Source organism: Chelon labrosus (genome assembly GCF_963514085.1).
Source record: "Chelon labrosus genome assembly, chromosome: 13".
Taxonomy (NCBI): Eukaryota; Metazoa; Chordata; class Actinopteri; order Mugiliformes; family Mugilidae; genus Chelon; species Chelon labrosus.
In genome coordinates this window covers 3190396-3207470 of record NC_140346.1, presented here as the reverse complement: position 1 = coordinate 3207470, position 17075 = coordinate 3190396, and the positions used below count along the sequence as shown (strand labels likewise).

General features: G+C 42.0%; 4 protein-coding genes across 7 annotated transcripts in view; 2 read left to right on the top strand and 2 right to left on the bottom strand.

The window, feature by feature from the left end:
- egfem1 (EGF-like and EMI domain containing 1) overlaps window positions 1-4222 on the bottom strand; it is a gene marked incomplete at its 5' end in the record, with an annotated part of 56114 nt that extends 51892 nt beyond the window's left edge. The window contains 4 exons of the mRNA XM_084558946.1: window positions 1838-1942; window positions 2471-2580; window positions 3033-3167; window positions 4140-4222. Coding sequence (XP_084415072.1) covers window positions 1838-1942; window positions 2471-2580; window positions 3033-3167; window positions 4140-4222 — 433 coding nt within the window. The remainder of the gene's footprint in view (window positions 1-1837; window positions 1943-2470; window positions 2581-3032; window positions 3168-4139) is intronic.
- Window positions 4223-5129: 907 nt separating this feature from the next.
- mffa (mitochondrial fission factor a) lies at window positions 5130-11066 on the top strand. 4 transcript variants are annotated; one of them, XM_084558763.1, is made up of 8 exons: window positions 5130-5316; window positions 5899-6072; window positions 6486-6655; window positions 6766-6857; window positions 7751-7912; window positions 8688-8744; window positions 10337-10421; window positions 10511-11066. In XM_084558763.1, the coding sequence occupies exons 2-8, from the start codon at window positions 5901-5903 to the stop codon at window positions 10640-10642; spliced, it is 870 nt and encodes a 289-aa protein (XP_084414889.1). In that variant the 5' UTR covers window positions 5130-5316; window positions 5899-5900; the 3' UTR covers window positions 10643-11066. The 4 variants fall into 4 exon arrangements, with proteins under 4 accessions (XP_084414889.1, XP_084414887.1, XP_084414888.1 ...); XM_084558761.1 differs by having other exon boundaries at window positions 5861-6072; XM_084558762.1 differs by having other exon boundaries at window positions 5838-6072.
- A 778-nt stretch (window positions 11067-11844) lies between these two features.
- dnaaf1 (dynein axonemal assembly factor 1) lies at window positions 11845-13818 on the bottom strand (the record flags this gene model as incomplete). Its single annotated transcript, XM_084558765.1, has 2 exons — window positions 11845-12822; window positions 12912-13818. The coding sequence occupies 2 exons, from the start codon at window positions 13816-13818 to the stop codon at window positions 11951-11953; spliced, it is 1779 nt and encodes a 592-aa protein (XP_084414891.1). The 3' UTR covers window positions 11845-11950.
- A 265-nt stretch (window positions 13819-14083) lies between these two features.
- mrpl44 (mitochondrial ribosomal protein L44) lies at window positions 14084-16996 on the top strand. Its single transcript, XM_084558760.1, has 4 exons — window positions 14084-14617; window positions 15070-15538; window positions 16262-16440; window positions 16560-16996. The coding sequence occupies exons 1-4, from the start codon at window positions 14442-14444 to the stop codon at window positions 16738-16740; spliced, it is 1005 nt and encodes a 334-aa protein (XP_084414886.1). The 5' UTR covers window positions 14084-14441; the 3' UTR covers window positions 16741-16996.
- The last annotated feature ends 79 nt before the right edge of the window (window positions 16997-17075 follow it).

The following is a 17075-nucleotide window of genomic DNA, read 5'->3' as shown; positions in this document are numbered from 1 at the left end:
GGGCCAGTAAAGGATCCTCCTGAACACCGGAGCTTGGCTGACTCTCTCCCTGTATAATGGTTCTGGCAGAAAAGTGCAGATAAATCTGTCTCGAGAGATAAGAGAAGGAGAAGCGTTTTACAAAAAGGGAAGAGCAAGATGTTAAGTCCTAAAGGAGCACTGGAGCACGGGATGCGAAAGAGAGCAGAACAAACCCAAAGGATTTCTGATTAGAGCTAATATCTCTGTTTCCCATCCATCGCTTTGATGTGTGAAGCCCAAACAGCCCACGTCAAAGCAAACTCAAGATCTACCTCTGACAAACAACAACATGTTTGTGTGAAATAACAAGAGGAAGGACTGTTCTAAAGCTCAGGCTGGGAAAGCGGCAGAAAAGCCTCTGCAGAGTTTGTATGTTTGCGAGCCAGTGGGGGGTAGGAACCAAATATCCTCTGCTAACCCTTGTGTTTCTGCAGGACTCTTCCTAAACAGTAACAACCACCCTCCCTATTTGCATGTTGACATAGACCACAGGGATTTGGACAGTAGAAAGGACAGATGATGACAAGACAATGCTCAGAGACAAGAGGGACAAGGGCTTTAAACAAGCTTTACAGTAGATGTTTGCCATTTAGCTGTGACAGATGCCTGGCACTGTTCAATTGCACTTCATTTAGTTACTGGGGTATTATGTAGCAGGGTTGTTTACAATCCCAGCACCAAAAAATAAACTTTCAGATATTCAAAAACTAAATAGATACAAGTTAAAGGAATAGTTTGCAGGAAATGCACATATTCACGTTCTGTTGTTGTAGACAGATGCAACAGTCGTATCTGCAGATATTAAATTGCCCTCGAGGGACAAATAAAGTTTTCTGAATCTGAATCTGAATAGATCAAGGCTATAGCCTGCAGCCTTTTAGCTTAGAGAAAAGACTGCAAACAGTGGGGGAAAGCTAGCTTGACCCTGTGAATTAAAAACCATTCTCTGATCATTGGCCAGGAAAGCAGCGGAGAAGAATCCAAGTGATAATCCCCGTAGAAACCACTTGTATACACTGTGCTAAGCGGCTGTTGGCTATTGCTTCATATTCATCGTACTCTAGTGTGGTATGGAACTTCTTATTAAACTGTCCACAGGAAAACATGTAATGTAACGAACTCCAGGAAGATAAGTCATCACCTATCACTGGTAGCTGGTCACCTGTGCTGCACAGAGTTACAAGTTCTGCCTTTCTGTGTTGGGGGCATGGTCCCTTTAAGAGAGAGTGTCATGCAGTTTAAGTTAGAAGGGTTAAGAAGTTTGTAGTTACTACACTACAAAATTCTCTGTTGTTCAACGTTGAACTATTCCTTTTGCTAACTTATCACAACAGGATAAATGTGAAACAGTGAATTTAGGTAAATATGGTTATACACAACCACATTTCAAATTTTCTAGGTCTTACTTTTGTACCATATGTGACCAGAAGCGAAAGATGCCCTCATTAACTTACTGTTTTTACAGACTGGAGGCTCAGCTGGCTCAGCCACAACACTTCAGGCTCTTTCCTTCAAAGGAAACCGTTCCTCCCCGAGAGCATTCCTTCTACCTTTAACTATCCAGAGACCCCACAGAGCAGCCCCATCCAACCACAGCCACACTACAGGCTCATTCTGCAGAGTGAAAGCATAAGGTCTGACGTGGGCCCGTTAAAGCTTTAACAACATGCTGTCCTTTAAAGATGCACTGTAAGGGAGTTTGCTGACTCCCAAAGCTACGCTTACCTTTCTGCTGTAGGAATGAGGATGTAATTCGAGGGGTGTTCAAAGTCACAGAAAATGCCTGAAATGTATATCGTATAGGAATAAAACTTACCATACTGGCATCGTGTCCCTTTGAAGCCCAGTGGACACTGACATATATGGTCCCCAGTCTCTGAACATCTCCCTCCATTGAAACAAGTATTAGCATGGCACACTCCTGCAAGTATGACACATTATACACCACGATGCATAATGCATTTTTATATATACAGAGGCAGACACTAGTTCATTAGATACATTAGAGAAAACAAATGCATTCTAATATAACAGTCCTGCACTAAATCTTAGCTCCATGAACATTATGGTATTCAGTGTTTGTTTAAAATAAGTGATTCAGCTATGTTTTATTTTGGAGGCTGTGGTTTGTAGTGTTATTGAATTATATTGCGTTGTATCGCCACATGTTTCTATTTTGACAGTCCCATTTTAGTCAGCGGGCTAGGCTAAATAACAGAAACACTTTTGCACCTTTCTGATGCTGTTTCAATAAACTGAACATTATAACAGTCATGAAGGGGAAATTAGTGCAAGACTGTAGAATGCATTTGTTTTCACTAATCTTCCTAAGAACACTTTTGTACCTAAGACGTTTCGTCTGTTGAGTGTATGTATCTTTTACTTGTTGGTTCAGTTAGCTTCACAGTCAAGACTACTCCGATCAAATATATGAAACGCTATTACTCACTATGCAGACAGCCCATCTCTTCACCCCTCTGAGTCCAGCCAGGGCAGCACTTATAGACTGTGTGCAAATCCATGCTGTACACCTGCCTGTATGCTGTGTAGTACGCTGTCCTGAGGAGGAAAGACTTTGTTACGGTACCATGATTTTCAGTTATTATTATCATGTTTATGAAGCCAAATTGAGGTGTACAGTCTTAACCGTTTTCAACACACCATAAAATTAAATCTGTCGACTAGGTGACAAGAACTCATTACTGCAAATGACCTGTGTTTGTCATAGTGGAAGTAAATTGAGTGAACTGAGTGGTTTTATATTGTTACTGATTCATGCAATACTTACTGAAAGATTATCAGACCTAAACCTAGTGGGCAAAGAACCCCCGTTATTTTAGTGGCACTACTGTCTGGGATAGACAAATTGACTTTGCCAGGAAAACTCAGAGCTATGTATGCATGCATAAATCACTCAATCCTTACAGATGGCATTGTTGTTAAAATGCATTTGTGAATTAGTTATGTTTAAACATATTTCTGCATTATAAAAGCAGTGTTACTGCTCTCACCTCCTCTCATAGCCCATACACCATCGGTGGCTTGTGCAGCCCTGCTTCCACACCTTCACCATTCGAGTAAAAGCCTGGACACAAGGCTGAGGGCCCCCCAGCATGGACATCTCCTGGTCAGCACAAACATTTGGCCTGTGCATATGGAAAATACAAAGAATTAGAGAAAAGGATAGATGTGGACAAAAATACATTTTGATGGAAAATAAGGAATATCTTGAAAAGGGTTTTGTGTTGACTTTAAAGACATAAAGGTAGTTCTCTTTTTAATATTCATTAGTATGTTGAGGTTTACAACTGACTGACTTGTATACTGAGATGCAGAGCTAGTCCAAGAGACACTGCATACTGTATGTTTCATTACATCAGCTCATGACACACACATTTGTCAAACAATTATGCAGCTTGTTGTCTGGTGCAATGTGCTTGATTAAAGTGCATAAAAAACAGTTCCTGTTTTGGATAAGACCTACAGCACCTTATAAACAACTAATCGAGTTCCACAGGAAATTAGTTTGCACGTTCATATGCTCGCATGAACTGATGTGAGCTACGACCACATCAGTGTGTTATTTTGGTAGCATGCATCAGTCTGTGTTGTCAGTACAGGTAAACTCTCCCGAGGTGTTCCCCTCCATAAACCATATGGCTTCAATACAGAGGAGCCTGAAGTTAATTAGAGGAAGTATTCTGCTTCCAGGGTAATGGAAACGAATCCCTATTCATGTCTTGCGCAGTCTATTTAATTTCTGAAACCTCCGGTAGAGTTTTAAAAAATCACATTCCACTGAAAATCAGCCACGTTACATCCGAGCTATAAAATATACATCTAGGCTCATAAGGACCTGAAAGAGAGACTCCTGGTGGACACTGGGGAGAGTAACATAGAATAACTACAAAGTAACCGATTTAAAAGACAAAAAAAAAGCTGTTATTTGTAAAACTTGGACCGTGTAAGAGTATTTTCAAAATGTAGGCAGTGGCACACTGCGTCTGTCGTATTTTGTAAAGCGCGTATGCCAAACGTAAAGATCCTTCATTCACCTGATCATTCACTAAATTATAATATATCCCAATTACAAGGAGAAGAAACGTTAAGTTACTTACATGCCAAGTTCCAGTTGCAGAGATGACGCGATATGCATGGTGCTGAATAATATCTCACACAAAAAGAAAACTTGTGAGAACATAATTTCAGCCTGTTGCAAATACGGAGAGAAATACTCAGTCGGAGCAGCCTGTATCCCGGTTAAATGTAGAGCATCCTAACAAGTCCGCCTTTAGACATGACTCGAAAGTTTCCTTTGATTGTGCATTGATATTCCCGGCTTCCCGTTCACTGTTTAAGCAGAGGGTCGACTTGTCTCATGTCAGTGTCTGCCTGAATAGCTCCTAGTAAATGCACCACCCACAGTCACTGTGGGGCCATCTCCCCAAACCCCCAGCGACACTAACATGTGCATGGGTAGCCTACTATAAGCGTGCCAGTCGTTTTTAACAATCTCAGAATTGTGCGTCAGACATGTTTGATTGTATTAAAAGAAGTAATATTTCTGATAAAATTGTATCATATATATATATATATATATACAGTGGATTAAGCTTTATGCAAGTCTAAGAAAAGTCTCTTCAAATGTCTAAAAGACACCACTACACTGAAAATTGAGTGAGGCCTGAATAGACGGTACGTCTTGGATTAATGTCTTAACTTAATAGTTAGGCCAGTATCAATAAATAGTTATTCTTCAGAGTTGTGTATTGGTGTATTTTGCCGAAATTAGATGGAAATCCCTTATAGATACCTTTCACAGTAACGATTATTTTAATATTTTTATAATTATACATTTAAAGTGAATTTAGCCTACACTATGTTTTATCTGTTTTATACAATATTTTTATATGCAATAAAATTACAGTGATGTTAAAAACATTATAGAAGTGTGATGCATTTAATAATAAAGATAAATTAAATCAAATTAACTTATTATACAATCGTATTGCACATTGATAAATATAAATAATACGGCTTCTGCTTTTAATTTGGTGAAAGCGACGTCACTTCCTTCTCGGCTTCGGTACTTCCTGTTTTGAGCACTGCTAGAGGAAGAAGCAAGTAGAGAGGAGGGTCCTCTCCCATATCAGTAGAAGGAGATGCTTGACGTCTACATCATCTCTAAGACTTACACTTAACTGTATCCTTCTGAGTATCTTTTAGAAGTTTCAGTCCGTTTAAAATTTCCCAAGTTCTTTGGAGATATCGCTGTCTTTTGCAGCAAACCGGACGGTAAGAAACTGAGGCTAACGCGCCAGCTCGCAATGGCGCTAGGCTAGTGTGTTTGTCTTTATCTGTCTAACCGAAACTAACGCACAGAGTTAGACATATTTTTGTAAATATTGGTGAGCATTAGTTTCGGAACGTTACCATGCGCCTCCTGCCTTGATAGACTTTCTAGTATTCGACAGTTTCAGACATAATCATTGTTGTTAGCTTAATGTTAGCATTGACGTTAATAAAATACTAATGTTATAGACACTAAACGTAATTCTGTAATAGGAATATATATATATAGAATATTGCTTGCTAGGTGGCTAATCGTCTTCATCAGTGTCATGCAAAATCAGAGGACACAGTTTTCATTATATGTTGGTGTCACGAGTATGACATCCCTCTCCCAGGCTGCACCAGGAATTTGAATATCAGGACATTCTAGAGCAGTTGAAGTGTTCCAGTTTAACAGGACTAAATATAAAACCAATATAAGAACAAGTGATTCTCATATTGCGGCTTTTGTGGTTGACTATTAGTTTTGTGTTGCCAAACAACACAGCCAAATGAACGGAGCAGCATTTCCCTCCCCTACGGCAGAGATGGCGGAGATTAACCGTATCCAGTACGAGCTGGAGTACACCGAGGGGATCAGCCAGAGGATGCGCATCCCCGAGATGCTCAAAGTAGCTCCTCAAGGCCAGGAGGACCCCAGTTTTGGATCACAAGAGTTCCCTCACTTAATGCAAGTCCCAGAGAGAATTGTGATTGCAGGTTGGTATACTCCACACAGCACTGTGCCAGTATAGGTTCTGTGATTTCTCTGTTCAAAGTCCTTCATGACATCCTGCACCTCATTGGTGACTGTCAGAAGATCACAATCTCACTGCTGCTTTGTTTCATCTCAGCCATTGATCAGTCTCAGATATTCCTCTATCAGTGACCCAGGACTTTGTCCATCCTGCCCCTGGAGGCCTCTTTACTCTCTGCATTAGTATCATGTCAACTATTTGAAACTGAAACTAAAATCTGTAATCACAAAGGCATGTTATCTCACTACACATGTAAAACCTGCTAGAACTAATTATACATGTATAATGTATATATTCACAACACATGAATGAAAGTGAAGTAGAAAATTCATCGGTCTCTCATTCTGAACTCCAATTCATTCTTTCATTTTTCAGGAGACAATAATGACCCCCAGTTCTCCAGACCCAGAGACTTGGACCTTATCCAGTCAACACCCCTAGAAGCGCTAGCACTTAAAACTCCACCAAGAGTCCTTACCCTCAACGAGCGACCCCTGGACTTCATGGAAGAGGAGCAGCGGGCGCCGCCAGACAGTGAGGAGGTGGTAAGTAATAAAGTCATAAACAACTTATTACTAACGGCACTGCATGAAATCCACTGATTGTAAAAAAACAGCTTCCTGAAATGATCAGTTTTCGTTGTTATTTTTTGTAGCTGAGGCCTCAAGGACGCGTACGTCGGGAACGATCAGCGAGTGAAAATACTACTGTCCGTCAAAGCAGTCAGCTGATGCACAGCGATTCAGCGTGAGTATTGGTCCTGACGTTCTATTATTTGCATGGTATCAGCTCCATCTTATCTCCTACATGCATGTAGTGGCATGCTGCATCTGCTTGTGTTTCGTTTTGTCCCTTTTGTCCCTTTATTGTAATATAGCTGCATGTTTTCATTCTCACTGTGAGCTTTTTTTTGCTGCTGAATCCAGGTGGTTTTGTCGCTGGCACTAATCCACTAAAATGATGATGTTTGAGGTGCTGATCAGTTTAAATTTGATCATTTTTGCTTTGTAAAATGGTTTCAGAATTACTGGAAATGAATTAACACCATACTACATACATAAGAACACATTCCCCTTTCAAGTATTAAACAAAACACAATAAAAATTCAGGTTATCTGGTTTTGTTGTAGTGTAGGAAACTATAACAACTTGGACAGATTGGTACTTTATATTTGTGTATATTAATTGTATAATTGTTTGGCAAAGAAAGATAATTTTCATGTCCCAGCAGCTTTCTGCTGCACAGTTACATGTGGCGTCCCTGTCCTGTTGATGAGATCACCATCACCGTGGTTGTGTGGCTTGAACAATGAACTAGCCAGTTTTTAGTCTCGATTAATCTAAAGTGGAATCACCTTCTTTGGCATTTCTGTTTTGTGTTGGGCGTATTATTGTTGAGCGTGTTATTTTTTAGCATATTGGGCGTGTTACATTAAAGCATTGTGAGTAGTTGACGGCTCAGTCCTTGTAGCTTTTGTTTCTTTTACTCGGTTGCAATTTTTTCAAAGTGACAGTGGAGGATAGTTTCTTTTCCTTACTCCTCTCCCTTTCCTTCCTCCTTCTCCTTCTCTTCTGTCCTCTTTTGTGTCTTTCTTCCCTCTCCCTCTGAATATGTTGCTCTTAATGATGGGCACTGAACAGTGCAATCCCGCCTCCCCCAGCCATTGTCCACCCATGTCCCCCTCTCACCGTGCCCGAAGAACACAACCTGTACAGCGCTAGTGGTGTTCTGTCTTTCCTCCAGTCCACTACACGTCGGGCCTACCAGCAGGTCCTGGAGGTCCTGGATGAGAACCCTCGCAGGTGACCGCCCTATCATCTGGTCATTGTTTTGCTTAAAATAAAAAATAAATGGCTAATAGATATTGCAATGACAATTCAGACTGAATCAGATATTTTCCTGAAAAAAAAAAGTTATAAAATTCGCTTTGATTTCTGCCACTTGTTTAGGAAGGATAAGAGTGTCACATGGTACAAGCTGCGCAGAATTATGTGATCATTTCTATCTCTAACCTACAATAACAATATTAATACACACATATAGTCAAGGTAATTTTCTATGCCACTTACTAATTTGAGGCTTTACTTCAGGCCATCACTGCTAGAGATATCCCAGTCAAACATTACCATCACCTATTGTGCTTCTTCAGGTGGAGGTTGACTAACATACTTGATTTGAAATAAGAATTGTCAGATCTTCAGAAAGAAAAACAAAAGTCAGTGATCCCTTTCAGGAATTTAGAAATTCATTTAGTAAGTAATTCATAAGATATGGGGACGTTCTACCAAAACGATGCCCACATTTAATGAGCAAGTTTGACTACGTAGTTTTCCTTGATGTTAAAACTCTAGAATTCTCCACTGAGGAAATGAACTTTGGAAAATAAGGTCAAAACCCCCAGAGAATATGAGTTTATTACAGGGGGGAAAAAAAGCTGACATACACAATTTTCCTCTGAGTTTGGCAAGTGTTGGATCCATGGAGGACATGCAAGTAATGTGCATGTATGCAAAACTCTGTATTTCTCTATATCTCTTCTTCCTCCTCCCAACTCTTGTCTTTTTCCCACCTCTTCAGCAAGCCATCACTTCGAGGGGGGTCGGCTTCAAGCTCCAACCCCCTGCATGATTCCAGGTAACTTCACCTGGCACTTCATTCTGTTCCTCTTTCCTTGTCCTCATCCTTTCCAAACTTACGTTCTCATTTCAGAAGAAATATGGAGTAAAGTTCTGACTGATAAATTCTCTTTAAAGTTTTTTATTAAATTGTGAAATACACTCACTGGACACTTTATTACACCGTACTAGAACTGAGTTGGACCCTGTTTTGAACTGCCTTAATGCCATTACGGCTGATGATGATGATTGAATAAGGTGCTGGAAACATTCCCTAGAGAGTTGGGTTTGTTGACAGATTTTTCAGCTGCACAGCATATCCCCTCTTCCACCACATCAGATTCTGAACTGACCATCCAAATGTCACAGCAGAAAACGAAGCTCATCAGATGAGGCAACGTTCTTGGGAATTGTAGCGTCAGTTTCCTGTTGTTAGCTGACAGGAGTGGCGCTTGGTGGTCTTCTGCTGCTGTAGTCCATCTTCTAAGTTCAACATGTTGTGCGTTCAGACAGGCCCTCCTGCAAACCTTGGCTGTAACAAGTAGCTTTTTGAGTTACTGTTTCTATTGGCAGGCCATTTTCCCCTGACCTCTGGTATCAACAAGGAATTTGCTTACTAGATTGTTTTTTTTTTTTTTAAATTAAGTTTAGGTCTGCCTTAAACCATATCACATCCCTGTAGCGTCAGAGTGTCTTCTTTTTCTGTTTTAGTGGTGGTTGCCTAGCGTCAAAGCTGCCAAAAATCTAAGAAAAGGAACCAAAATCACATGACTAAACATGTCTGCAGTGTGGAAGTACTTTATTCTGGAAAATTAAGTCAGTCAGGAACAGTCTGTTGGTGACGCTTCTCGAGTCATTGTTACATTAGCTTTGACAGTTATATTTAACGGACTCAATACAGTTGCATGGTGCACATGGAAGGAAATTTGGTTAATTTAAGATCGAATCAGGAATCGAGGTCCCGGGTTCGAATCCATGGGCCGACTGGGTCTTTCTGTGTGGAGTTTGCATGTTCTCCCTGTGTCTGCCTGGGTTCTCTCCAGGTACTCCGGCTTCCTCCCACCATCCAAAGACATGCTGGTTAGGTTCATTGGTGATTCTAAATTGGCCGTAGGTGTGCATGTGAGTGTGAATGGTTGTCTGTCTCGCTATGTTAGCCCTGCGATAGACTGGTGACCTGTCCAGGGTGTACCCCTGCCTCTCGCCCGATGACAGCTGGGATAGGCTCCAGCAGACCCCCGCGACCCTTAACAGGAACAAGCGGGTACAGAAGATGAATGAATGAATGAATCAGGAATCAAATTGGCTGATACTGTATATTAAAAAGATTGGTATTGGACTGGGGGGGGCATGATGTGGACGTCCCTAGTTGTGTATGTGAAAATCCCAGTAGATCTGACACCAACAACCATGCCTTTATCATGTCTACATGCCTAAATGCACTGAGTTGCTGCTATGTGATTGGCCAGTTAGATATTTATGTTAACGTGCAGTTGAACCTAATAAGGTGGCCAGTGAGTGTATACGTGTCTTGAAAGTGCTTTCTTAACATACATTCTGCCATTACTGATCTAATTATGTCATTCTCAATAAGGCTGTTCTCTTTTCCAGGCTTGCATTATCAACATATGAACCCTCTATGGATGGGACGGCTGAAGACATGACTGTGGTTGATGCAACAACACTTCGACGTCAGGTGAGTTGTTAATAAATCTCAGTGTTTTGGTGCAACCGTTAATTCTTGAACCCCTGTGACTGAAATTTGTTTTTCTCATTCATCAAAAGCTCATCAAGTTGAACCGCAGACTCCAGCATCTGGAAGAGGAGAACAAAGAGCGGACAAAGAGAGAGATGATCCTGTACTCCGTCACCGTGGCTTTCTGGCTCGTCAACACCTGGGTGTGGCTTCGACGTTAGAGGTGTCCCGTGTTCTTGACATCAGCATGACGGAAGAACGTACTATCCCTTATTCTATGTGTCAGAAGTTAGCTACTCGCTGCACTCAGCCGCTATATGAGGAGACCTTGGTATGAGCAAGGCCTGCTGTACACAGGGCTGATATTTTGATTTTGTTTAATACATGTACAGTTTTATTTTTTTACTCTTATTTCTTTCTGTCTATTCAATTTTCTGATCTTTTGGTTTTATTCATAATCTTCTTGCCCACTGCTATGTATGTAAATATTCGTTCATGTCACTGAACTCACCCAGAGACACAGTATAGGTTGGAGCTGCAGTGTGCGGCTTCATGATGGTAACATGTTCAATATTTATTGCAGAGAGAGTAATGTGTGACTTTGACAGGGGATCTAATTCAACTTAATAAAACTATACCAATGAACTGTTGTCCTGCATTTTTATTTTACATGAACTAAACGTATCGCATATCTTGCTGTTATGTGAAGAAGAAGCACATTTGTCTCACGCTTTTGCCAGACACTATGGCGGCTGTGAGAGCTCAGTGCACTACAAATTAAGAAAACGTCTTCATCAGATTGACAACGCGTGCAATGCAAATACCCCCAACACAGTCAAATACAGAAACGCAATGCAAATTGCACAAAAGACAACTGAAATCTCTTCAGCGGACCACAAAAAGTGATGAAAAGGGTCGGACTAATTGTTTAAATATTATTAATGTCTGTTATTCTGCAAATGAATTGCGTATGTTGATGGATTACTTGAATTAAAATAAGAAAATCCTTTAATTTATCACACAGTGCATAATTTTTTAGGGCACCCTGAAAAATGTTAAGCTGTGGTTTGTAGTACTGTGTTTGCTGGTGTGTGAGTATTTGCAGCATACATGTTGTCAAATTGATGTTTTCTTACTCGTCTATTTGCATTTCTCGAGTTGCAGCGTACTGACCTCTCTGGGCCACCGTAGACACTGTATGAAGCTGAAGTTTTTTCAGTGTCTATTCATACAGTTTACTTTTTCAACTATAATATCTGCTTAAATGTATATTACTGTAGATTTCATTAGGAGAAAATGAACCAGATCAATTCAGAATTTATTGTTTTCATAAAACTTACAACCATAAAAACACATCTAGGAACTCTCTAACAAAAATAATGCTAGGCAATGAATTTTCTGTCTATTTTACCTAACTATTTTAAACAGCTTAATATACATTTTTAATTGATTGAGCTCTCATGGTCTGACCCGGGCAGATTTTTAGCAGATTTTAAAGCTACTACTTGTCAGACTCAAATCTGAAAGCATCATTCCAGCTCCTCAATCAGACAGCGTGGTGGAGAGCAGGTTTGGTTTTGTTTGGACTTTGGATGCTGGTAAGGGATCTCCACATCTTCTGGATACACCAGTGATGAAGAACTGGTAGAGGACCCAGTTGAAGTTTCGCAGTCACTCATTAAGATCAGTGACTTACTCTGTGGACAGAAGCTGGAGATGCTTTTGTTCAGATTCCATGCTGCTTCATCCTCATCACTGCCTCCCGATATGACTTCTATTTTCGGTTTGAACGCCTGCTTGGAAGGAAACATTTCGTCAAATTCCTCCGTGTCCACATCCTCCAGATCAGGCAGGTCATCGATATGCAGTGTGCGACTTGGTGGGAGGTGGATGGTTTCCAGCTGCTCTGTCTCCTCCAGTTCTGTAACCAGAGGCCCAGGACCACGGGTTTCTATGACCTCATCTGCTTCAGGAAGAGGAGCTTGTTTGTTTACACACTGCTCGTGCTCTACTTCACTTTTTGTGAACTGAATTCCACCTGACTGGCTTTGTTGTTGTTCACTTCTGTCTACTTTCTCTAACATCTTCCCTATAGTAGTTTCTTGCTCTTGTAATGGGTGCTCTGGATTCAAACTTTCATTTCTCACAGAGCTCTGTGATTGGTCCTGGTCATCTCTCTCTGACTGCTCTCTCTGCACAACTTCACCTGGCTGTTCTGTGTCTACATGGTAACTGTCTGGTTGTTGGCTAAGTTCCTGTTCTGATTGGCTCTGCAAGAACTCTTCATGGGCGTCCAATGTGTCCTGCACAAAGTTATGGATCTTCTCTCCTTGCAAAGAAGTCAAAATCTGGGTGCTTTCCTCACAAGGACTGTCTGGAGTGGTGGGAGCTTCTGTTTCCCCTGAAATGAAACAATTATACCATTTAAAGATGCAAATTCATATATATATTCTACGTTTGCACAGGTCATTAAAAACTAAATTACTTCACCTTTTTCCTGTAACTCTCGAAGGCGACGTCTCTCAAGGGCCTTTTTTCTAATCATTGCCATCCCATCTAGGCTGTCCTGGATTTTTCTCCGCTCTCGTGTCTCCCACTGCTCCCTTTCCTTGCGCTCCGCTTCCAGGCCTCCCGCTTCCCACGCCTCGGCACACGCCCTGTCTTTGGGGAACACGGGGCGGTCATCTAGGAAGGTGAGCTGCCTGAGGCGCACAATCATGGTCTTTCTGTAGTTTGGGATCTTTTTCATCACCTCATTTCCCATCAGGTTCAGGACTCGCAGATCAGGCAGGACCTCGAGCACAGAGAGGACCTCGGGGTCGTGTAGCAAGTTGTGGGACATGTCCAACACACTGATGGCCCGGCACTGACTCAAATGCTCTATGTCCACCACAGTTTCCAGCTTGTTATGGGCAATCTGCAGAGTGCTCAGGTCAGGAAGGCAAGAAATATTCTCTATGGTGTGGATGTAGTTGTTGGAGACGTTCAGGGTGCAGAGCTTTTTCAGAGGTTCAAGGTTTTCCAGCTTGTATATGAGGTTCTGCTGAAGGAACAAGCAGCGTAGATCAGTCTGGGCATCCAGGTTCTTGATGCGCTGAAGCCCATTGCTTTCCAGCCAGAGACACTTCAGCCCTGTGTACTCCTCTAAATTCTCAATGGTGGAGAAACCTTTGAAATGCAAATATAATGTGTCATTCAGGCAAGGCGTGGAGTACAGTTTGTTCTGCTTACAGTGGTCTTTGAGGAATTTCTTTGTCATTCGTGGCTCTGAGTGCTTTTCAATTTTCTGAAAAGGTGAGTTATCCACTTCTTTGTTATTTCTCAGGTCTTCTTGGGCTGCATCCACCACAGTTCGTTGGGCATCTCCACCTTCCATTTGAGTTGCTGTCACCACCATAGTTTCCTGGAACTCTGCCACGGACATCACCAACAATACACCAAATCAGTAAGAACTTGAGTAATCTCTGCTTTCTTCGCGATATGTTTCTTTTTGTCTAATCGGATGAATACCACTGAACAGTCGGCTCTGGTAGCTACCGTTAGTTATCGTTTATGTTTGTTTCCTTGGTAACGCGTTGTCGTGACGACACGGTCCGTCTGTACCGGATACAGTACAGTTCGTTGTTCCTGGCAGGAGAAGGTTACAGGGATGATATGAGGCTGGGACTGAGAAAGTGAACTGGAACAGGAAAGAAGAAAACATCACCCCACGGCTGAGAATCGGTCATGCAGATCTTAATTACACAATCCATAAAATAGGCAAACACACGACAGGAAAGTGTGCAGACTGCAACCAACCAGAAACAGTTCCAATTAATGAATGAATTGCTCTTTATCTCTAAAAGAGTCAAAGTTATATAAAATATTGTGTTTTTATTTCTGTTTAATCCTTGCTCCACACCTCATTCCAGTTGGTGGCGGTAGAAGAAGAGGTTTGTTGTTCCCTTTCATATGCCGTCTAGGGTTGTTCCGCGTCGGACACTTTTAGCGGTTGCACTGTGACTGACTGAGTGAGGCAACATGGCGGCGGGGTACATCCTAAATCGTGGTGCGCTGACACTAGGAATACATTGTCAGCGGGTCTGCAGGACTGTTTCGTTCCCGCAGGTCAGGGAGAAAAAACGATGGATGAAAGCATACACATACCTCATGGCGAAGAAGCTAAAGCTGGAAGGACCTCCACCGCCGACTCCACGGTAACGTTAGCTAACGCGAGGGTTCACTGGAGAGCGTCTCAAGGCCATTGATGTACTAGATAGGTCACTGATCGTTTTAGGAGATGGAGTTATATTGAAGAAGAGAACACTGTAGCGACATTTTCCGTGCAGTTTTAGCAGCATGTGCGTCCTTGCGATTTCCATAGTTTTATAATGAAGCTGGCAGGGTTGCTGCTGTAGCCATCATGGCTCCTTTGCGCAGTTTGGTGAAAGAATAGAACAAATGCAAACTTCGTTTTGACAGCAACGTTTATTCCATAAAGGTTTGTCCGGGCAGTGTTCTGTAGTCCTAACTCCAGTGTACAGTAAGAAGGAATGCCTGTATCAGCCAAAACATGGCTTAAAATATACATGTGGATTTTAGTGTAATATCAACAGCATATGCAGAGTGCGAATCAGAGACTTAACTCCCATGCTTTATTCTCTTTCAGATCTCAACAGCCTCACTGGGACTACCACGCCGAGGTTCAGGCTTTCAACACCCGCCTCCATGAGAACTTCTCCCTTGAGCTACTGAAAACGGCCTTCGTCAATCCCTGCTACCTGCAGGCGGAGCAGGAGAGGAGAAAGGGGTTAGGTGTGGACTCTGAGGCCGTCGCGCTTGTCCTGAAAGATAACAGTAAGCTGAGTGAAAAGGGAGCGGATTTCACCAAAAGCTTCCTGACCAACTGGTGCACATCGAGCCTCCCGAGTCTGCCAGGCGAGGGGGTCCGGAGCATCGTAGGGCACCTCTGCAGTCCGGAAGTCGTGACCTATGTAGCGAGAAATCTCGGCGTGGAGGACCTGGCCATGAGTGCGGAATGTCCAGTTCCAGATGACGTGCTCTATTCCACGTTCATGGCGGTGATCGGCGCTCTTCAGGAAAGCAGCGGAGCAGAGCAAACCGGATTGTTTCTCAGGGTAAAAGGCTTGTTGGACTGTGTCATGGGCAACCAATATCTTGTTAATAGTGGCAGCCTGAAACACTTCAGTCCTGGTTGATGTGGCGACACCAGCAGTTACTTGTGGTAACAACACATGGTAATTACAGGACAGAGAATTCTGAGAGCAGCAAAACAAGATATTGTTGTTGTAATAAAGAAGTTAGGCATCATTTGACTCTTTCCCATCATACTTTGGGGAACTGTGATCTGATTTTATACTCCACCTGGCATGAGTCTGTTGGTTACATTGCTGAGCAGTTGGAGGCATGCAGCCTTTTGTCTGCAGCTCTTCATCTAACAGCTCGCCATGGCTGCACCTCAATGCAGTATTACTCTGCAATATTTCAAAGCAGTTAGCTGACTAAAAAATGATGATCTTGATGATCAATAGCAGTAGGCACTAAGCTCAAAACACACTGAATTTGAAGTGATTTCATATGTAGATTAACAGCTGTCAGCCAGATATCTGCGTACAGATATCTGTTTAAACATTACATTAGCAGTAATTTGATACAGCATTTCCAGGAATGTTGCTACAGATACCCAGTTCATAATACTGAAAATATCTTAATCTACAATCAGTGGACCACAGATTGTAGATTTGTCTACCCAAAAACTCCTTAGTTGGCACTGTTGTTTGTACAGTTGTATGACATTTTCCATTTCCTTTTCCTTTTCCCACCTTTCCCCACCTTCATAGGATTTCCTGGTGACTCAGCTGATAGGAAAGGACCTGTTTGATATGTGGACTGTGGTCGACCCCATGAGCCTTCTTGTGGAAGAGCTTACTAAGAGGAAAATCCCTCTGCCAGAGCCCCGCCTCATCAGGGCTGCAGGAGCCAGTACCGTCCTGCCACTGTACTTTGTCGGCTTGTACAGGTATGTGTGCTTTTGTTACCCAAAGTACAATGAATGGAAAATGAATCAGTAGAGAGGGATGCAGATAATTCAGAATAGAATGACTTTTTCTCTCTCTGTTTCTTTCTGTGTTAATTCAGTGACAAGAAGCTTCTGGCTCAGGGTCCAGGAGAGACACTTGTAGCAGCTGAGGAGGAAGTGGCTCGTGTGGCCCTCCGGAAACTCTACGGCTACACCGAGAACCGCAGACCCTTTGACTTCTCTCCACAACAACAACAGAATCAACGGCAGCCATTAATTCAATCAGTCAGCAGCAGTTAATGAAGTGACAGCTCTTATGTTGCTGCATACAATAATATAAATAGGGTACTGTTGGACAAGGATCTAATTTTTCAGGCTATAGACTTGCCACAGATTTTGTAGAGAGAAAAGAAGAAGAAAGGGTTCAAACCTTACTCTCCAAATAAATAAAGTGTGGCTATGATCTGACAACTGGCTGTGCCCTTGTAAATAATAAAAGCCATTTGTGTTACTTTGTATTCTGTTATGAGTTATTCATCTGTATTAAAAATATATAACTGTGTATATTATGGGTATTTTCTTCCATGTTTTGTGTTCTGAGCAATGATTGTATGGGTTGGAACCTGATCTTCTGT